Source organism: Pyrgilauda ruficollis, unplaced genomic scaffold, assembly GCF_017590135.1.
Source record: "Pyrgilauda ruficollis isolate IOZ18807 unplaced genomic scaffold, ASM1759013v1 scaffold74, whole genome shotgun sequence".
Taxonomy (NCBI): domain Eukaryota; kingdom Metazoa; phylum Chordata; class Aves; order Passeriformes; family Passeridae; genus Pyrgilauda; species Pyrgilauda ruficollis.
In genome coordinates, this window is record NW_024529266.1 from 3,705,944 (window position 1) to 3,728,006 (window position 22,063).

At 43.5% G+C, this 22,063-nt stretch overlaps 1 protein-coding gene across 1 annotated transcript; it reads left to right on the top strand.

Annotated features, from left to right (window-relative positions):
- Nucleotides 1–931: 931 nt before the first annotated feature.
- VLDLR (very low density lipoprotein receptor) lies at nucleotides 932–18,626 on the top strand. Its single transcript, XM_041486106.1, has 19 exons — nucleotides 932–1,290; nucleotides 5,362–5,481; nucleotides 6,431–6,553; nucleotides 7,416–7,538; nucleotides 8,831–9,202; nucleotides 9,309–9,431; nucleotides 9,517–9,639; nucleotides 10,093–10,212; nucleotides 10,290–10,415; nucleotides 10,790–10,961; nucleotides 11,286–11,510; nucleotides 11,665–11,783; nucleotides 12,158–12,297; nucleotides 12,400–12,541; nucleotides 12,855–13,001; nucleotides 13,919–14,008; nucleotides 14,400–14,477; nucleotides 14,587–14,756; nucleotides 15,052–18,626. Exons 1-19 carry the CDS (start codon nucleotides 1,077–1,079, stop codon nucleotides 15,085–15,087), a joined length of 2,763 nt encoding a protein of 920 aa, XP_041342040.1. The 5' UTR covers nucleotides 932–1,076; the 3' UTR covers nucleotides 15,088–18,626.
- Nucleotides 18,627–22,063: the final 3,437 nt, after the last annotated feature.

Below are 22,063 nucleotides of genomic sequence, written 5' to 3' on the forward strand. Positions count from 1 at the left end.
AGACTTAAAGTATTAGGCTAATAAATCAAGACTTCATTTCCAAGGGAAGAAACAGCAACCAGCTTTTTCATAATTTTTGGATGGAGCTGCTTGCTGAGGTTTGTATCTGCACAACAGTATTAAAAGCACAGCATACAGTACCACCATGAACTAGCAGGTCTACAAAAACACTTTTTTAAAAATATCAAGAGTATTTTAGAAAGCACAGTTTCACATTCTAAGGGTGCCGTGTACAAACGCAACTTTGTATTTTACCAGCCCTTCTTTTCGATGTATATTTCACCGAGACGTAATTGGATGTATAAAACGCTACAAACGTGGCATAAAATTACCAATTCTCCTCCCTAAATAAAAGGTTAAGCTCGTAATTACACGATTCTGACATATCGTTTTGTGAAATTACTGATTAACTACGATCCTTCGATCGGATTAAGCAGAAGTAGTGCTTTTCTTCCTCTACAGCCGCGCCTGCTTCGTTTTAAATCAAGTTCCACTACACAGGGAGGAAGACCGCACAAACACGCGAGCATGTGCGGATGGGGCGGTGGGCACCGCGTGGAAGAAAAGCTTCTTCGGAGGCAGCCAGGGCGCAGCGCGGGTTTCGGCACGCCCGGACCGGGGAGCCGCATCCCCCCTCCCCGCGGCCGGCGGCAGCGGCGCTGGGGAGACGCAGGGGAAACAAAGCCGCCGCTGCCGCCACGCCTCGCGACCCTCTCCCGCCGGGACTGCCGCGCTCCGCCGCCCCGGCGCAGGCTCTGGCAGCAGGGTCGCACCGCTCCCGTCCCCGCCCTGCGGAAGGAGGGCCGGGCGGGGGGGCGCGGGAGGCTCTGCCCGCAGCACCTCACCGCTCCGCGCCGCCGCAGCGCCACTCACCGCGCCGCCCGTGCCCCGCCGAGCCGCGCCGAGCGGTGTGCGGGCGCGTCGCGGCGGCAGCAGGTGCCGCGGAGGAGGTAGCGGGGGTGGGCGGTGCTGGCGAACCAACCGGGGCCCGGCGCGGCGCCGTGAGTCACTAGCGGGCGCGCAGGGCGGCCGGGCGGCTGCTATAAGAGCGCCGCGGGGACGGCCTCCCCCCGTGTATGTCTCCGGCTGCCGCCTCTGCTCCTCGGCTCCCCGCCCGCAGCGCCTGCCTGCCCGCGCACCCTGTCCCCGGCGCGGCGATGCGGCTGGACCGGCAGCCCGGAGACCCGAGTGCCTCGGCCGACAGGCGGGGCGCGGAGCGGCGGGGGGTCCCGCGCTGCTGGGCGCTGCTGCTGCTGCTCGCCCTTGGCTGCCTGCGCGCCGCCGCCGACGGTGAGTGCGGGGCCGGGGGAGTGGGCTGGGGCCCGCACCGCCGGGGCGGCTCCCGCCGCCGCCCCCCGCGGCGATTCCGTCTCCTACCGCCCTTTACTTTTGCCTTGCCCTCATTATTTTCTCCCGCTCTTTCGGACTGCCTGCCCGCTGCCCCGCGGGGAGCGGGGCGGGCCCGGTTGAACAGGGGGGTGCTGCCGCCGCGTCGGCCCCGCCGCCCCCCGTGCCGGGCGAGGCGCCGCCTTCCCCCCGGGGCCCCGGGCGGTGGGAGCGGTGAGGGGGGACCGAGCCCCGGGAGCTACCCGCCTGCTGCGGGAGGGGCCCGGCTTCTTGATGGATACTAAGGAGGAGGGTCTGAGGGGCTGGGGCTAACGCGAGAGGGTCGAGGAGGATTCGGGCTCTGTTGTGGAGGGCGAAAGAGGAGCGCTTAGGAAGCTCGCGGCGTTAAAGGCGCTGTCAAACTGCGTTTCAACTTAGGCTTTGTGTTATCCACAAACACTGGATAACACATGCTGTTGGCATGGCTCTAGTTCAGGGTCCGGGATAACCACCGTGAGGGGTCTCCACCTGGTGGCGAGGCTGGGTCCTGCCGGCGCTGGCTCCCTGCTCCCGGGGATGGGCGTTCGCCAGTAGCGCTGCTCGTGGCCAGCTCCCGGGCCGCCTCCCGGCGTAGAAGCTGTTGCCCGTATTGGCAGGGGTCCTGCACAATGAGCCAGTTGGATGGTCATTTAAAAATATTTTACTCTTAAGTGAAGGTAGTGATCATTTGGCTGACTCCTTTCTTCCCTGAGGAGCTGAGCTTCAGCCTGCTCTCCTAGGTAGGAGGTGGGCAGTTGAAGTTTGCATTGTTGTATTGCTCTTAAATCTCCTGGCTGTTGTCCTAAAGTAGGCCTAAGTGTCTGATCTTGGTGGTTTTTCCTATAACAGTGTGCAGTAGCTCAGACAACAGCTATGTTGGGTAGAGCCCTGCCAGCATGTTGTTTTATCCAGTCCTCATACAAAGAGAGAGAGGAGAAATGTCTGCGTAGTCACTTCTGGTCTCCCAGTCATGTAGGTTGCTCCGGTGCCTGGTCTGCAACAGACATGGTTAACAGTTGTAGAATGAAGGACCAAGCTGGCTGGCACTGAACCTGCTACTTCATTGTGCTCAGAAGTCATCACAAGAGATACACAGTGGATGGTAATTAGTAGGGTAGCTAACCAAGTTACTCTGATTGTTCTTTCAATTTGAGTTAGTAGACCCATCAGCTGTCTTCTACTAGGAGTTGCAATTGCCAGGGTCTGGGAAAAGTCTAAGCTAGCTCCTGTCTGAGCTCTCACAAGGTTTCCCAATCACGGTTGGAAGCTTTTCTGGGACTTGGTGTCAGATGACAGTACACAAGTGTCACATGTTTGAAGCTGCCCAGACAAGTAATCTGGCAACCTGCTAAAGGGGCTGAGACTAACAGTGATAGCAGGGATATGGAGAAAGGTAGTTTATCTTGGGTAGTCAGTGTAACTGTCTCCTTCACCCTACACCCATTGCTGCTTATGAGCCAACTTCTAGCAAGTAGTTACCTGGGGAACAGTAATATGTGTTAGCAATCCCAGGCTCTGATGTTACTGGTTATCAGCATTTTTCAGCCTAAGCTGCATTCCAAGGAAGAGAAAATGTGTGAAGGTGCTTCACTGCACTTCACTACTGCAAGAAGAGCACATAAAGAGACGCTTGAGTTAGTGGCTAATTGATGCTGATCCAAAAATCATTAGGTATCTAGTGACTGAAGCTGCAGTTGAGGTATGACTCCATTGCTTCAAATAGCAGTGGATTAGACTGGTAGTACCTAACTAAATTGGTTACCTGGCATTGTAGAATGGTGCTTGGTGTAAGACAGGGGATCAGAGTTACTGGCTGTAACTAACCATCTTAACTGGAGCTCATTTCAAGTGGCTGTTAGAGTCTGACAGACATCTTCAGGAGCGGTAGCAGACGCTGACCTCTACCTTTGTGCACCTGTGTAGGAGTTAGGTCTTGTCGATTTTTTTTTTACTTGTTTGTGAGCTAAAAGTAGTTGCTCTGACATTTCATTTGGTATCAGCTGCAGAAGCAATGATATATTCTTGGAATGGCTTGTTGTTAGGATTGTAATGGTAAAGTTACAGCTGTTACTCCAACCTCAGCTATGGTTTCTGTTAGCCTTGTGCATAGCTTCCCTGTAGCATTTGATCAAAATGGTGTTACATTTGTAAGTCACAATGTACTAGGCAGCCTTAGCAAGCCTTTTCTGGTTATTCTAGCTTGAAACAGAGGTAACTAAGGGCCATGGAGTTATTTTGGGATCTCCTTAGTGGCAGGCTTAGTCTAATATCTCTGTGTGCTATTTTGGGAAAGGTTGACTGTTCTCACTCTGAATGCCTGGATGAGGAAGTCCTGAAACTAGCAGGAGTCAGTTGTTGCATATTTTATGCAGTAGTACAGTAAAACCTGAAATATGTGACCAGGGCTCACAACTCTAACCTTCTTTTAGAGCTTGCTGGACAACAAGGTATCAGGCTTAGAACATCTTAGTGGCATCTACTCCCACTCTTAGGTGGCTGGGGTGTGCTGTCTAGCACAAGGCAAGCTAATTGATTGACAGCTCATGACCAAGTTGTAGTAGTAGCTTTACAAAAACACACTCTTAGAAAGCACATGCTGGTGTAATTCCCAACCAGAAAAGGAAACAGGGGAATGGAAACAGTATACACAAGAGCTGATGTTCTGATTTTTGGTACTTTTTGAACACAGTTCCCATGAAAAAAGTTGATAACTTTGTCCTAACAACAGGATTACTGCTTTACTCCCCCGGTAAGGCTACTAAAATATTGGCAGAACTTAGTAAGGTGCTTTTACACATCCTTGCTCATGGATTTACATGAGACATTCAGCAGATAGAATTGCTCATGTTGTTCTTGCTTGTACTGTCCAGCATTTGTGAGTACCTGATGTGTGATGGCTAGCCACTAATATAATGTAAAATGCCTGAGTACCTTCCTTCTGCTTGGAAACTGTCTTGCATTTTGCATGTCATACAGAGAGGATATAAAAATAGCAAATAATATTCTACTGAAATTCAGTGCCCTTTGAGCTCTGGAATGCCAGGACAAAGCACTCTCACTAAATGATGCAATAAACCACGAAGGATCAGGAGTCTTGCATCATGCTCTAGGCATGTGCAGCCAATACTGATGCACAATCTTACACACTTGCCTGCGTGCATTAAGTGGAACAGCTCTGGCTTAGCTGCTGAAGATGCAGGCTGCTGCTTTTAGTGACAGTTTTAGCAGGGCTTCCAAGACAAAGCACGTTCCCTTGAGGGATGGGGTCATACAGTTGTAGAGTTGAAGATACACTGGAAAATACACTCTAAGGATCTTGCAGAAAGCAGTATATTACTCAAACATACTAGCAAACCAAAACTTACCAGTTGTGAGACAATGGACTTCATACCAGAAGGAAGTGATTGATTACTTTGCTCTTTTAGCATCACACTTCTTTTGGTGTATACCGAGGAATGTCTCTGGATGCCACTTTTTGAGGAATAACAAAGCATGAAAACTTGCTTAGCTACAAAGCAGTTATCTAAGCTACCTTTACAGATGTCTTGGGGATTCTGCTGTGATGTGTTAGCAGCAGAGCATTGAAATGCTAATGCAGCTTGACATTAATAAAATTTAATAAAACCCAGTTTGCTTAAAATTTGAAGAGTTTTGAGAATGTGATGCTAGGTGCAAGACAGCAAAAGTAATTGTGGGCACAGTTGCGGGCTTGACCCTGCCTTGAAGAGGAAAACTGAGTGAGAATAACACTAAGATTGTTTGCTGCTGTTTAGCAGGTGGATGGTTATGGTGCTTAGACTCTGCTTTTTTACTGTGAAGGAAAGCTTTTGGCTCTACTTTCATGATTGAATAAGGTGATTGCAAAAATTTGGAGCTCAGATCTGGTTTCGTGTTGGTGTTAGGCTCTTGATTAGGCTGGGTAGCTTCTTGATCAGTGGGGAAAGTGAGACGTATTGCTGAACAGTATTGAGGCATAAGTTCCTTTTTTCATCAAAGGTGCAAGAGCAAAATGTGAAGAATCCCAGTTTGCATGTGGTAATGGACGCTGTATTCCTCAAATCTGGAAATGTGATGGTGATGAAGACTGTTCAGATGGCAGTGATGAGAGTGCTTGTGGTAAGTAATCAAAGTAATACCTCTGTAGTACTACTTGCTAGGTGGAAGTGGGGACTTAACAGTAGATAGCTGGAGAGATACTTATCCTGCCCAGCACTTCTGGCAGTTGGAACACAAATTTCTTAGAATAACCACTATTGATTCTTTGTGCCCATCTGAGGCAATTGAATTTTCCTGAGTGTTATCTAACTCTCCTGAAATTGGCAACTGAGACAAAGCTTGTGACCAAAATTCTTCACTTGTGAGAGTGATGACTGACAGGAACAGAATATAAGCCTGTTCTCAGTTGTTTCTTGAATACATAATAGAAAATGTTTGCTATTAGCACTCTGCTGTTGGCTATTCCATGGCTAAAAGCCCTGTTTTATATGTGAAAGTGATTCTGCTGTGTCTCCTATAAACATTAAGTGTAGCTTTGGCTGCCAACCCTTGCTGTAAGCAGACATAGAAGCCAAGATAGATGACTAGATTTACTTGGAGACCAGGCAAAGCATACTCTATATCCATCACTGGTGTGGTTGAGCTGCCAGTCTCCTCAGGCAGACCTAAACTATTACCCTAGAGTTACATAGTACCATGCTTCTATAATGACGAATCAAATGCTTCCACTATAAACTCAGAGTTCAAAACCTAAATATTAATATCAACAGACCTTATTTTAACTCAGGTCTGTTCAAAGCAGTAGCTAATATAAACTAACCCACTTAGTCTCCTTAGCAATAGGTGGTCCTTCAGTGCCTGATTAGATGAATATAAGTGTTTCTCTGTACACAGAATAACTGTGTTGGAAGTGGTCAACAGCACTGTTTACTAGGTTGTTAGGGGACAACACCAGGCATCCACAAACCAAGGGTGTTGAATAACTTTCTAGGGCAACAAAACTGATCCCTGTTAGCAATAAATAAGCTAAGCTCTGGTACCTAAACAAGTGTCTTTTTCTTCCTTGCAGTGAAGAAGACATGTGCCGAGTCTGACTTTGTGTGCCTCAGTGGCCAATGCGTGCCTAACAGATGGCAGTGTGATGGGGATCCGGACTGTGAGGATGGGTCTGATGAGAGTTCCGAACTGTGCCGTAAGTGAACCTGGCATGGTGGTGTAGCCAAACCTGTGGGGAGGAGCATTTTGACTTCCTGCCTGCTTGCAGTCTGGTTCCCCTCCTAAAGCAGGGATGAACTCGTCTTGGGGAGCACCTTCCTAAGTGCTTGGCCTTGTCAGGGTCTAGAGGAGACTTCTTACTGCTTAAAAAGATGCAGAACTGAGTGGCCACTCTTGCACTTGCATGGGTAAGAGATAATAAGTACCAGGTTTTCCTCACAGTCAGAAGCAGCAAGTAGACCATGACAGGCCTGACTGTCACTGTGACTTGTCCACCAAGTGATTGCTGTTCTCCAAGGCAGCTACTTTGCAAGTGCAGCCCCAATACTACAGAGCTAATGTAGGGACTGAGTATCTGACTGCGTGTTGGGTGTGGGAAGCAGTAGTGCAGAGGTTTGACTGTGAGATCTCAGGTTTAGCAGGTCTGGTCTGAAGTATCATAACTCATCAAGCAATATAGATCCAGAAAGTGTCATTTTCCTGTATCAGTAGGATCCACAGTGGGGAATATTTCAGCCCAAGTCCTAGTGCACTTTGGCATTACTCCTCCCTACTACTGCTTGTTGTAGCTCAAGCTGCTATAGTGTAATTGGCATGCAATCACAACGCTACCACTACAAAGATACTGTTAAGGTACTAATCTCTTAGAAACTAGAAACATCTTTTTTAACTGAACACTACAGAATAGTGTAGCCTTTTCCATCAATTTATACAGATGTTTGCATCTAAATAACTGCAACTTTGTCCAGACCTGAAGCCTTTCAGTCTCAATTCAGTCTCAAATGCTGATACCCAAGATCAATGGCTCCTAGATTGAACTTAAACTTTTTTTTCAATAGACACAAGAACGTGCCGGGTAAATGAAATCAGCTGTGGTCCTCAGTCAACGCAGTGTATCCCAGTGTCCTGGAAATGTGATGGTGAAAAAGACTGTGACAGTGAAGAAGATGAACAGAATTGTGGTAAGGAAAGAAATGGTGGTTGCATAACTCCATTTGAAATTGACCTGTCTGGAAAGGAGCTAGCTGGGCAGTATATTTGGGAAGATAAATTTTTGATAGTATCAATATCTCTCCTACATTAATCTTGTTTTGCAGCTGCTTAAAGCAAATTTTTCTAACAGTCCTCTATCCTGCTAAATTAAGAGCTACAATAATGTAAGGTTTTTAATATGTGTCTTTTTTTTCTCTGCTAATTTTGGCAGTAGCTATAGGTAGGCTTAGTCACCTGGCAAGCCAACTGTCAGAACTTGTTGAGAGTTTCTGAAATTGCTGCTTACATTAACAAATTATCTCCTAAAAGTGTAGTAGCAACTTTTAGCAAAGAGCATAACTAATCTACTTTATAGTCCAATCCTGAAATATCTGTGAAGCTGGATTTCTGTTGTTTGGGTGTCTGGGGCAGGGGGAAACTTCAGGCTGGTACAAAAGTAAAGCTGCCATTGTAGCATGTGCAGCATTCCTGGCTTATTCAAAAGAATTTGCATACATATGCATTTTCTGAGGTGTCCTGAGACATACATGCTGTAACCAAAGCCACAGGGCTGGCTTCCATTGGAACCACCTTACCTGGATGGCCAAATGAGACCCAGATCTGCTAGGTGTCTGTGGAGCTGCCATCTTACTCGGCAAACTAATGTCTTAATCTACAATAAATCTACAGACAGTGTTTCTAATGAAGCTGATATAACTATGAGCCTAGGCATACTGAGCTATTAGCTACATTGCTATTAACCCAGCATAATTTGTACTGACATAAATTGCATGGGTGTGCGTAACCATGGGATCAATTCGGACAAGATCTTGGTCTGTTATCCCTACTGGTCCAGGCAAATGGGCCACTGCTGTCCTGGAGACCAGCACAAAACACTTTAATTTCAAACTACAGTACATACTAACTTAATCTTCGTCTGTACTCTTGAGTTAGCATTTCTTTTATCTTCTGTCTTTGGTTCACAGGGTTAGACCCTGTTTTCTGAAAGACTTGCAATCTGAAGTGCAGGACAGCCTAGCTACTTCAGAAGGTTATTTTCACTCAGTAGTTCAAATCTGATGCCTATCACTTATGATGTCCAAAGGCAATGAGGATGGTCTGTGGAACCCAAGTGTCCTGTAGGTGGTCATTTAGGCTTCCCTATTGCATTATACAGGATGCTGATCTTGTGTCAGCTGGCAGCTGCAAAACAAAATACCTTTACACAAAAGTCAGCCTTCTTGTGACAATGTACTAATCTCTCTTACTCCCATTACCCCAGGCAATGTGACTTGTAGTCCAGCAGACTTCACATGCAGCAGTGGGCAATGTATTTCCAAGAGCTTTGTCTGCAATGGTCAAGATGACTGCAGTGATGGTAGTGATGAGCTGGAGTGTGCACCTCCTACCTGTGGAGTTCATGAGTTCCAGTGCAAGAGCTCGACTTGCATTCCCCTCAGCTGGGTGTGTGATGATGATGCTGACTGCTCTGACCACTCAGATGAGTCTCTAGAGCAATGTGGCCGCCAGCCTGCACCTTCTGTGAAGTGCTCTGCCAGTGAGGTGCAGTGTGGCTCAGGTGAATGTATCCACAAAAAGTGGCGCTGTGATGGAGACCCTGACTGCAAGGATGGAAGTGATGAAATCAACTGCCGTAAGTTCACTTGGTCCTTCTCTAGGAGGTACTGCTTGACTCCTCTTTTATTTCCTTTGCTTCAGTAGACCTCAGGAGTAAAAGTCTGTTATGGCTGTGTCCTCAGCTTCTCGGACCTGTAGACCAGACCAGTTCAGATGTGAAGATGGAAACTGCATCCATGGGAGTAGGCAGTGCAATGGTGTGAGAGATTGTCTGGATGGCACAGATGAAGCAAATTGTAACAATGGTAAGTGTGGAACTGAGCAAGAATGAAGTCTTTGCAGAATATCTGTTGAAGTTGGTAGTCACTCTCACAATCTTCATTATGTCAGTTATTCAGTGCTCTGGACCTGGCAAATTCAAGTGCAGAAGTGGAGAATGTATAGATATCAATAAAGTGTGTAACCAGCAGAGAGACTGCAAGGACTGGAGTGATGAGCCCCTCAAGGAGTGTAGTAAGTGAACAAACTCTTTGCACAATGCTGATTACTAGATATACTTAGATATAGCCTCGGAGTTGTCAGATGTCAGCTGGAATGCCCATTGGCACTTCTTGGTGGCAAACTTACAACTGAGACCAACCTAGTGAATAGGCTAGTTTTATCCTAGCCAAATTGGCTGATAGGATGATTTATCTGTAGTCAGGAAAGAACTTGAATGCATTAGAAACACTGAAACTTTAGGAACCTCAATCTATATTGCTGCCTGCTTGTAACACAGAGAAAGTGCTGGTAGCTGCGTGAACGTGAATTTGAGGGGGTTCTCTTGCATATGACTTTGAGTGCCAGTTTATCAGATGTGACAGGCATTGTTAGAAAGTGGATATGTACCTGGAAAAGTGCTCCATGGCTAACACTATAAAACTAAACAAGCATGCCTTCTCAGAAGTGGCCAATTCTCTCTTCTAGACATCAATGAATGTCTGGTGAACAATGGCGGATGCTCTCATATCTGCAGAGATCTCATTATTGGCTATGAATGTGACTGTCCAGCTGGGTTTGAGCTTCTGGACAGGAGGACCTGTGGAGGTAAATATCTAGTAGTTTAACATGGACTCTACTGGTGATATTGGAGGTGAGCATAAATTAAGTTTTTCTTCTTACAGATATTGATGAATGTCAGAACCCTGGTATATGTAGTCAGATCTGTATCAACCTGAAAGGGGGCTACAAATGTGAATGCAGCCGTGGCTATCAGATGGATCTTGCTACTGGGGTGTGCAAGGCAGTTGGTGAGTGTTGACATGACTTTTATATCCCTACTTTAAAATGAGTCAGCAAATGATGCACTGTTTATACTACTGTGGTTTTTACACTAGCTATTATGGTGTTACTGATCACTACTAACACTTCAAATGATGCCATGATACAGTACTTAAAGCTGTCTGACATAAACTGCTTGTGTCTACTCCCTGGGCAGGAGGATCCTCCCCATCAAGTTGTGGAGGGAGAAAAGGATGAGGTATGGTACAGCCAAGACCTCTGTCAGCATCTCCTAGCAAGTGTGGAATGACAGATACTAAATATGATGACTCTTAACATTTTTTGTAAAAGAAAAGTGTGTTACTGAATAGCTAGAAGTACAGATAACAAACTCTTTTCACAGGGAAAGAACCAAGTCTAATTTTCACCAACCGCCGGGACATAAGGAAGATTGGCCTTGAGAGAAAAGAATACATTCAGCTTGTAGAGCAGCTAAGAAACTCTATAGCACTAGATGCTGATATTGCTGAGCAAAAGCTTTACTGGGCAGACTTCAGCCAAAAAGCAATCTTCAGGTAAATGGGCTTAGCTTCTGAACCTAGTTTACTTCCCTAAACCATGCCATGGTTTTACTCAAGCTATTTCTCTAGTCTCTGGTAGTGAAAACTAGATTCCTCGTGTCCTAAAGACAAAGTACAGTTGATACAAGCTCCCACAGCTACCAATGTGTATGCCTGTTGCACTTTCTGGTAGCTGCTGCTACATTTGTGCAAAAGGCACTCTGTGGAAAGTCCCACATGCATCTTCTGCCTGAAATCTTGTGCAGTATTTGCTGAGGTATGCCAAGGGATAGTATCTGCAATGGAAGTGGCTGAAAGCAAGTAATTCTTGTCTTCCAGTGCCTCTATTGATACCCGTGATAAAGTTGGAACACACATCAGAATCCTGGACAACATACACAGTCCTGCAGGAATTGCTGTTGACTGGGTTTATAAGAACATCTACTGGACAGACTCAACTGCAAAGACCATTTCAGTGGCTAGCCTAGATGGCACAAAAAGAAAGGTTTTGTTTCTCTCTGAGCTGAGAGAGCCAGCTTCTATTGCTGTAGATCCTATCTCTGGGTGAGTATTTGTGCAGGTTCTTTTAAAAGAGTGGACCTACCAATTACGTGTTCTGATAACTGACTTAGGTAGCCTTTGTTAGTTATTGGTCATAATAAAGAGTGATACTACACAGTACTATAGTGCATCATACAACATAAATTCTGCTTCACAGCTTTATGTACTGGTCAGACTGGGGTGAGCCAGCAAAAATTGAAAAAGCAGGAATGAATGGATTTGACAGACAGCAGCTTGTGACAACAGAAATCCAATGGCCTAATGGAATTGCTCTAGGTATGTTGAACTTGTCTCTGCCAGAGGTATTCTGGAGCTTTAGCAATTTTTTTGCTACAAAAGCCAAGGTCATTCTTCAGAGAACTATTTTCAGCTTCTGAGAAAGGGAAGCTTCTGTATGCCTGAAGACACTGCAACAGGCATCAGCACTTCTCAGATACTGAAATAGTAACTTTTCCTGAACTGCTCTATATTATAGTTGAGGCACAGGCCACATAGGCATCACTGCAGCAGCACTCTGTATCCTGGAATGGTAAGAAACTAGGGCAACACTGCCACCATTCTCATACCTGTGCGTGTTTCAATTCTTGCAGCAAGCTTTGGAGGTTTCCTCCATGTGGACACTAAAGGTATTGGTGTTTTCCCCCTCCTAGATCTTGTAAAAAGCCGCCTGTACTGGCTTGATTCCAAACTACACATGCTGTCAAGTGTGGACTTGAATGGCCAGGATCGTAGAATTGTGCTGAAGTCACACATGTTCCTTCCTCATCCTCTTGCTCTAACCATTTTTGAGGTAAGAACGGCTTCCTATAGTCATTGTCAAAGATCCTCTTCTTGCTGGTATGGGGCTGATAGCATCATGGAGGTAATGGGATGCAATGACATTGTCTTCTAGGACCGTGTGTACTGGATTGATGGAGAGAATGAGGCAGTCTATGGTGCCAACAAATTTACTGGAACTGATTTGGTTACCCTTGTGAACAACCTCAATGATGCACAGGACATCATTGTGTATCATGAACTTGTTCAGCCTTCAGGTAATTTCAATACAGTTTATAGTTAAGTCAATGCATACTTGTAAGAAGCCTGCCCTGCCTGGATGGTGATAAATGATTTCTCTTCACTGTACAGATGTCCATTCCTATTCCTGCTTGGAGCTTCTAACATAGGCAGCCCCATGGGGATTGAGAGGTCTAGTTGCAATTGCTCTTTCTTGGGCAGAGCAGATATAAATCTATAACCAGCTGAGACAAGTAATTCTACTAAAACAATTACCGAGCAAATACTTCTGCTGCACACTTGGAGCATGAAGGCTCACTCTTGTTCACTCCTTAATTGCTGTACCAACAGGTAGGAACTGGTGTGAAGAGCACATGACAAATGGAGGCTGTAGCTACCTGTGCCTGCCTGCTCCTCAGATAAATGAACATTCTCCAAAGTACACCTGTGCATGTCCTGCTGGGTACTTCTTGCAGGAGGATGGCCTGAGATGTACAGGTACTGTAACAACTGAGATAATTCCCAGGATGAATGGGGAAGGAGTAGGAGACTATTGAACCTGTTAGGGAGAAGGAAATACAGTGCTATAGGCTGACAGCTTTGCTAAAATTAATCTGACGTAATTAATCCTGGAGGGGAGGGCATTGATATGGCCCTTAGAGTCTGCAGGTGCTGTTCCAAGTCCATGCTTTGCTTCTGCATCATCATCATCATTTGCAACAAGATCTTGTACTTCCATGGCTTTCTGCAGACAGCAAGCACAAGGACAAAACATACTCAGCCTCTTATAAAACAGGGGTATGAACTAACATGGCTGTACATGTAAATACACAGATCAAAATGCGGTTGGCTAATGTTGCTGTCCAAGGCAGTTTGTACCTCCCTTTTGGTCCAGATTAACATGCTGCTGTACTACTGTTGTCACCACTGACTATGCAGCAGGCTTGCTTTGTCCTGTGGAGTGGAACTAGAAACTCCAAGGTGCCACTGACTGTATTGTGTATTGATTCTGACTGCCACAGAGTGCTAAATGCAAGGATGCTTGCCTTCCTTGGCTGCACTAAAAGGTTGCTATGGGTATCAAAGGCTGTACCTAACCAGTAAACTTGTAAAACTAAAATCTTATTCAGAAAACCTTATGTGAGGGGTGGGGTGGCTTATGACTGTTGTGACTTTAAATGCCTGTAATTCATTCCTGATTAACTGTCTGGTGTTATTAGAACTACTTTTCATCAAGAACTCTCTGCTGAGGGCGTGCTAGTGAAATAGTTAATGTCAGCGTTCCCAGTGAAGCTAACAACCTGCATGACCATTTTTGCCATCTGCTGAACTTTCACTACCATGGCTGTCATAGCAAAGCCATTGCAGAACTTCAGGATTAACTGATCTATAATTAGTTCTTGATCTATAATTAGTTTCAGGTACTGGAACAACTGTGGCTTACACTGAGGCTAAAGATACCAGCACAACAGAAAAATCTCCAACTGTTGGACTAGTTCCTGGAGGTACTGGTCCCAATAACTCACACTGCTAAACATTAGAGAAATTAAATGCAAACTGACCAACTAGTCTACTTGGAAGTTTTTTCCTTTGCATGCAAGTAGAGAACACAGGCCAGATCACTTGTGTAGTGTAGCAGCTGGAGCATGTGTTAAACAGATTTAGCTCACATAGGACAGTGTGGAATCTGTAGGTTCCATGAAATCCCAGGAGTGCTCATAAGGCAAGCAATAAAGAAAGTTTCCAACTAATACAGGATGAAGCATGTTAGGTTGTTCTAGCACTGTGCTACTGAGAAGCTAATCAAATAGGAGCTTCTGGGTTTGGGATATGCTTGTATATGACAATCTGCCAGCCTGTCAGTATGCAAGCTCACTGTGTCAAATTCTCATGCAGGACTCAACACTAGTGGTGCAGCTTCTGAAGTAACTGCAGCTGGAAGAACATCAGCGGCTTGGATCATTCTTCCTGCTGGTGAGTAGAGCATTTACTAGCCTTTTGGACCCCATGTGGTGGCACAAGCCACTCATAGGAGCTTGACCGGACTCTACTCCATGTTTGCAATCTCTTTATCTCCCTGCAGTGTTGCTGATGATGGCTGCAGCAGCTGGCTACTTTATGTGGCGTAACTGGCAGCACAAGAACATGAAAAGCATGAATTTTGATAACCCAGTTTACCTAAAAACCACAGAAGAGGACCTCACAATTGATATTGGAAGACACAGCGGTTCAGTAGGACACACCTACCCTGCAGTAAGTAAGCCTATTTTGTCTGAGACTCCAAGTTAGTAATTGGAGTAGAAAGACTGCCAAATGATACTGGAATTGAATTTAGGAGATGTGTCTGCTGCAGGCACTACTGGGCTGAATCAACTGACAAATTTACCCTATAATTAAGGTTAAAGTTGTGGTAGGTAACTAGTGTCTGTACCTGGGATGGAATAATCTGTGCTGAATGTGGTCACTAGCCTGAAGAATTAGCAATGATGTGTGTTGCTTTGTCTTTTATTAGAGCAACTGTAGGTAACTTGTACTTACTTTTTTACAGATATCTGTTGTCAGCACAGATGATGATATGGCATGAGCACTGGATCAGCAATCACTTTCAGTTTACTTGTGTCTTACACTCTTTGGGGATAGTAACCAGGTTTGTGGCTGAAGGACTTCCTCCATTCTTGGAAGAAAGAAGATACTTTCTGTATTTATGGAACATTTGTGTAAATAGTCATTTTCTACAGCTTAACAACTCTGTAAATACCTGTCCACAACAATTCAGCTGTCAGTGGTTACAGTTTTATCAGTAACCCTTGGGTTGGTTAGTCAGTAACATCACTGACCAAATATAAAGCACTTTCCATAGAAAGCCATATTCCAGCCACAACTTGTAACACCTGTATATATGTCTATAAGCCACTTGTAAATAATTATTGGAAAATCACTATCAAGCACTTTGAAGTACTTCAGATGTAAATTATTGTACACTCTCTTTTTCAATGATTGGGGCAATGGCAATAGGAAAAAACGGGTTATTATGATTGCCAAAAATTTGTAAACATAAGTAATTTTATATGTATAATTGCTTCTATCTTGTCTGTTACCTCTTAGAGGTCTACAAGAATGAATGGTCTTTAAGAAACCACTGTAAAACTCAAATGCAGCCAAGGGGATAAAAATAAAATGAGTCAAGCAGTTAAAGTATTGGTTTTGATTATTATGTTAGCACTGAAGTAAAATGATGTATCTCCTAAGTTGAAAGCTTTAGTAGGACGCACTACCACTGCCAGCCAGATCATGAAGTATTTCTTCAATTATTTCAGCAGCATTCTAGGCAGCTAAGACACTTGCCAGGTGATATGTTTGTTCTTGAGACTAATAGTCTGCACAGAGTAATGGACAGAGCGGGTTTCCTATCAGAGTAGCCCAGCTGATCTCCTAAATTAGGACTGACAGAGGCTAAAATGACACAGCTACTGCTGCAATATTTTGAGAAGCAGCACTGGCAGACATGCAAGATGGAGACAGGTCAGAGCGTGGTCTGCCAGGTGAGTCTGAGGTCCTTGCAGTGCCAGGCTATTGGCAGTTACTCCCCAGAACTTCTGTAGTATGAGGTGCTACTTGACTGTTGCTAATCCTTCCCCCTCCAAGATAAGAAAAAAATTGCTTATGGTGGGAGGGATGCAATTTCAAGGCTAAGACATCATTTGGAAGAAGCAATAATCTCTTGGTTATGCTTTAGTGATGACATGTTAAATCATTCTCAATCAGTTCTGTCTCTAAAATAGTAACAAAAAATAATCAAGTCAGAACTTGGATCAGTTCCTAGGCTTGTTTCTAATGCCTGTTCTCATTGCAGTTACAGCTGAGGTCTGTTCTCTTAATGGTCTTCTTGTATTGTGGACTCCTTTATTAACAGATAAGGACAGCTGCCAACTTGTGCAGATGTAAAATAAGTTGTTTCTAGCAAGTTTACAACTCTTCAGGGAGTTGAATCTTCTAACCAGCTATCTCTGGCAACTCTTGACTGCAGGCATTTAAGATATCTGGAACTCACGTGGACTGAATTGTCTTGCAAAGATTAGGATGTAAGGGGGTCTCTAAACTTTCTGGATAGCAATACTGTATCTATTTTACCAAGTACCTTTTGGGATAAAGTGCCTTTCATAGCTGTGTAATATGTGAGGTTCATTAGTTATGGGGTAGCTTTTTCAGTTAACTCCTAACTCTGGATACTCTGAAGTATTTGTGCTCAAATGTGACAAAACAAAACATAATTCTCAGTCAGATGGTTAATTATAAATTCACACGGCAGCTAATTACAGGCAAAATGTTCTGCCTTCCCAGTCTTTGTATCTACAGAACAGCTTTACTTTTTTGATGAAGTTCATTGCTCTTACCAGTATCATACCAAATGGTATAAGGAGAGACCAGTAAGACCAATAAAGACATTTCTCCCTGGGGTTAATGTTTATTTGAATTAGCAACTCAAGTCTATTTTGGGGACCTGAGGTAATTTTTACAGACACTCTGGAACCTAGGAATTTGTTTTTTGACTTTATTCCAATGTGCTGAACAAAGAATAGTGCCTTGACAAACACAATTTATTCCTATACTCTAGAGGGGACTTAACACTTTACCAGATAAAATTTATATGGCTTCATATAGCAGGAGGGAGGAGTGGGGAATATAAGGCAGTAGCAGGAGATGATACAAGATGGCTTGTACTTATTTGCAAATGTTGTTTGGTTTTTAGTCTCACTAGGTTTATTCTTTCCTGCATCTCTTCATTTTTGTGTTATGAAATCATTGTTTACTTCCACAGCAGGCTTGGAGAGTGGTCAGAGATTCCATCTGTAAAAACAGATCCAGCTTGCATTGACAAATACCTTCCTCTCTTTTTTAACAATTTTTTCCTCTGCCATCTGCAAATGTTTGACTCTGTTTTACTCCTCGTCATATGACTCCTTTGGCATCTAGTGAAGGTGGTATAGCCACACTGAGCACTCCTACAGCAACACCCTGTGGCTGTGCTGAAGGAATTTTCAGTCATCATCCCAGTCTCAGCTCCTCTGCTGCAGTCTTGTGGTATCCCAGAGCAATGGGACATTATTAACCTCTTTGGTCAGACTTCATTGTTAAGTTGACTTTATATTCCTCCTGAAGAATTTTCTGCTTATAGATACAAAAATATGAGTGTAGTTGGTTATTGAGGTAGTATCAAGCTAATGGTATCATTTTGGCTTCCCAGAAAAATAAATAAGCCCTCTGGTTCTAAATACTACCTATTTCTATTCAATGTCTGCTGGCCAGTGTGAGTGCAAAGCTAAATTTGAATATGGGTTTTTCTTTCCCTTGTAAACATGCAAATTTCTCTTAATACACTTCATCTGCCCCTGCATTATTTTCTGCCTCCTATTTGATCTGCCTTTGTTTTCACAGCACTATAAATATTTTACATTATTGCTCAGAGGAAAATTAACATAAACGGAATTGATACTGTGCATGTAGTTTTCTTCTCCTTCTGCACCTTGTTCCTCTACAGCTAGCTACAATATGCCTTTTCCAACCCAACTTGTATTTGCCTACACTTTTAATGGACATACCTTTTTCCAATCAGATCTTTCCTGAAACAGCAAACATCCATTTATCTATTTTTATGTAAGTGCTGAATCTTGCTAGACAAGAGAACTACAAAAACCAAGACTTGGGCTAGAAGAAATCATGTGAGTCCTCAGATAAAGGAAAAAAGCATACAGCTGCAGAAGCTCTCTTCACTTCACAACCTGGATATAAGTGGAGATCTGCCAGTACTTCCTGTAGGTATGGCACAGCATGTCTGTGAAGAAATGTGCTCATGTTCCTTCTTTGAGCTGCCTCACAACAGTGGTTGGTACTGTCACCTACTGGAAGAAAGTGTTTGGAGAGGTCTGTCTGCTCTGCTGGAGCCAACTTAATACATTCTTTGCTTGCCAGTTTTTGTTTTTCCTCTCCTGAAAGAGCTTTGAAATTTGCCCATATAAATGAAAAATTCTTCAGAGCAGGGGAGGGACAGACAGGCTGTGCAATCAGTTAGGCTGCTGAATATCCAGGCTGTTAAACATCTAAAATAAAGATTGCCTGTGGAAAGAATGATTGTCTTAATTCTCCTTGCACAACCCTGGTTGGGACACTTCCATGCTGCTGTCAAGCAGTAGAAAATGCTTCATATCATACATGAAACTTCCTCCCCCACCCCAAAAACCTAAACGGGTAACTGAAGGCTAACTTCACTAACATACTCTTTGCTATATAATAAATTGCTTGAAGATAGGAAACACTAAGCATTAAATCACAACAAATGATTGTGCAAAACACATTTCATAGGCATGGGTTTTTGCTCTGGCAATGTGCTCTGTAGAAAAACTAGACAGTTTTAAGGTAATTTTTTCCCTCCTTCCTGGAGATCCTTTCCTAGAATCAAACTTCAAAATACATGGAAATGTTTTATCATACTGTCAGCATATACTTGAAGCTGATAGCTGGAGAGCAATGTAAAAAGATTAACTTAACATTCATAATGCTTGTTTCTTTCCAGTGAAAGTATTTTTGAAAGGCTGATCCTTGAATACAGTCAATGCTACAATCATCTAGAAACAGTGCTGCATGTTCTAATGTCCCCTTTGTGGATGTGTGCAACTGAGAAGTGTGGTTTGGTTTAGACAGCTTATTCCTTTTTTGGACCCTTAAATATATGAGAGGTAATATGTGCATTTAAATGAAGACTTTCTTGAAAATTAGATTATAATTCCATAGTGTGGCTGCTGTCTAAGTAACAAATACTGTGAGTTTCTAACTTTTTGTCTGGTGCCTCTAGTGGCAAAAAAAAAAAAAAAATCATCCCATTAACTTTCTACAAATAATTATCCTTAATGAAGCCTCAGTACAAAATTCAAGTTACATGTGCTGTATTCATACAGGAGCAACTTGGTCATTCTGGTTTTACTAGAAGAAACACTGGTTACTCTTTAATTAGACAGCATTCAACTCACTGTCCCTCTCTCCAAACTTCTTTTTGGTGGAGGAATAAGTGAAAGTCATATAGGGGCAGAAGGTGGATTGTGTCTGTAGAATTTATGTATAAGTTTTTGGTTGTGATCCACACATACTATCAAATTCCCGGTGCCAGGTGAAACTTGGTGATTTTGTAATTGTAGCACAGCTATATCTGTCTCAGAAACAGAGTCTGAAGAATTGCTTGGACAGAAGTGGGTAGGTAGCAGATTGTGGCATATAAAGAGCTATTTCTTCATAGCCCTTTGTCTTTCTGGCAGCCTCCACTGCTAGTTTAATTTATGTAAGTGAATGTGGAGAAAGAATAGTTGTAAAACTACTTGCTTACAGAGAGCATAATTCAAATGGTGTCATGAGAACTACATTTTAGTATTTGATGTAGTGCATCCATCTGAGAGAAAAACTACTCAAAAAAGCCATTTTTCACCATCTTAGGTTTCAGATGCAAATACCCACTGCCTGCTGAGGACTAATGTTTTGTTAGCTGTCTTTGTAATTTGAATGTCACAGGCAAGATGTGGATGGCCCCAATTACATTATATTTTCTAAGGGTCCCTTGTTGACCATCAAGAATCTCTATAAGAAGGCTGCTTAGTGCTCCCTGTATAAGCATGACAGACATGACTTTCACTAGGAGCAACCCCAATGCTTTATTTCAGTGTTCAGCAGTTAAAAGGATCCACTCCAGAGTAGGCCTCTGCAAGTGGCTGTGACGTATAGCTTTAATAATTAGACCTGACATTAATTTGTTCTTCTCATCTGACACTTCAGCAGCAGTTAATTTAACACTAAGTGGCAGGTTTTTTTACATGGTACTGTAGGGTCAAAAGAGAAAATGAAACTGCCTTTAAATTACCTCAGAATAGAAGGAAGTCACGCAGCCAGCCTGGTCATTAGGAACCTAATAGTCATATTAATGAATCAGTGAAGAATTGAAATAATCACAACTTGTGTAAATTGGTTATCTCCAGAGCCTGTTGTCCTGTAGGGAAGAAGTGAAGCTTCACACTCTGCCTCAAGAGACAGGGCTGAGCCAGGGGTCTGCTGTGAGGAGCTCAATCCTCATAAGAGAACATTCCACTACCTCTGGTGTGCTTAGATATGTGGCATCTTCCCCTTTGCCTGCACTTCCTCTTTTAGTCATTTTTGAGAAGACTCTTGATGCTGTAAAATAAGGTCTTTAATGTTAGCCATAGTTCACAGGAAGGAATCTGGCCCAAATTCATAACAATCAGAAGCAATTGCATGGGTAAATCCAAGAACAAAAGCAAGATATGCAGAACCCCCACTGCTCATGCTGCAAAAGGCAGGGCAACTGAAATAGCAGAAAAAGTCTGGGAGGCCTCCATTAGGCCTGCAGCAACATCCCTAGGTGCTCCTTGAAGGAGAAGTCCCTGCCACCATGTCTGGGTCTTACAGAAAGGCTCCAGTCCTCTTCTGAGGGCAGCATGCATCTGTTGAAACAAAGGATCAAGGACTGATAATCAGGCAGAAGGACATCCTGTGTTATTTAAGATTTTCCAAAATTAATATTAAAAGTGGAGCAACACATTGAAACAAGAGCATAAAATCAGTTTAAGTCAAAGAAGAAGCTGCCATATTAATTCTTCTTGCAGGGAATCGTTCTCAGTACAACCTGTTAATTTATGAGTTGCATTAAATACCATTCTCAAGTTTTACTATAAAGTCCAGAAGACCAGCTAGGTACAGATGAGCTCTTAAAATGATGAGGATTAAAAGGGCCATTACCAGGCAGCAGCAGAGTATATATATGTTACCAATTATTTAATTTTGTTTCTTTGTATTTGTTACAAATGGGAAGGAAATCAAATAATGTCTTTTCATCTTGGCAAATTTGTAGCTTGATTTGCTAGGAATTTACTGTTTGCTTTTAGAAGCAGTATACAGAGAAATGTACTGAAAAAGAGCCCAGTTTACTGGAGAGAGGAAATAAAACTCAGAGAAATCCTCAGCCTAGCACAGAAGAAAATGCCTTGCTCAGCAATTTATCTTAAGCACACAAGCTGACACAGTTAGCTACGAAGAGGAATTGTCACAGAATTCCTTGACACTCTGAAGTTTCTGTGTGCTGGTCCATCATGTTTGATTGTTTAAGCTTCATGGACCTTAGAAGTATAGACAATATAGTCCTGTGCTTTGTAAGGAGTCACAGCTGCCTTCAGATTAGGTATGTATGAAAGGCCATTAAATAGCTCATGTGCTAAGTAAGTGGAAAGTGTGTTGCACTCATTCTGCTATTTGTTTCCTGTTTCATCTAAGGCAAATCTCTTCTATGCCTCAGCTTTCCCACTTGTACCAAGTCATGGGGCTGTTGCAAATATAAACCAGAGCTTGTAAAGCTCTAGTGGAATGATGGGCGCATGTGCATAGCAGTACTCATATGCAGAAGCACACTTGTATAAGCAGATTTCACTTAAAGATGCCCAATGCCAGGATTTAACCAAATTTTAGCGAAGACCTGAGGTGAGTTCTTCTGGTGTTCTGCCTCTATG

Excerpts from the sequence above, each read along its gene's own strand:
- VLDLR (XM_041486106.1), top strand. The coding sequence starts at position 1,077 with ATGTCTCCGGCTGCCGCCTCTGCTCCTCGGCTCCCCGCCCGCAGCGCC. Across the intron at positions 14,478-14,586 it reads TTGGATCATTCTTCCTGCTG|TGTTGCTGATGATGGCTGCA; the intron begins GTGAGTAGAGCA and ends ATCTCCCTGCAG. Across the intron at positions 14,757-15,051 it reads TAGGACACACCTACCCTGCA|ATATCTGTTGTCAGCACAGA; the intron begins GTAAGTAAGCCT and ends ACTTTTTTACAG.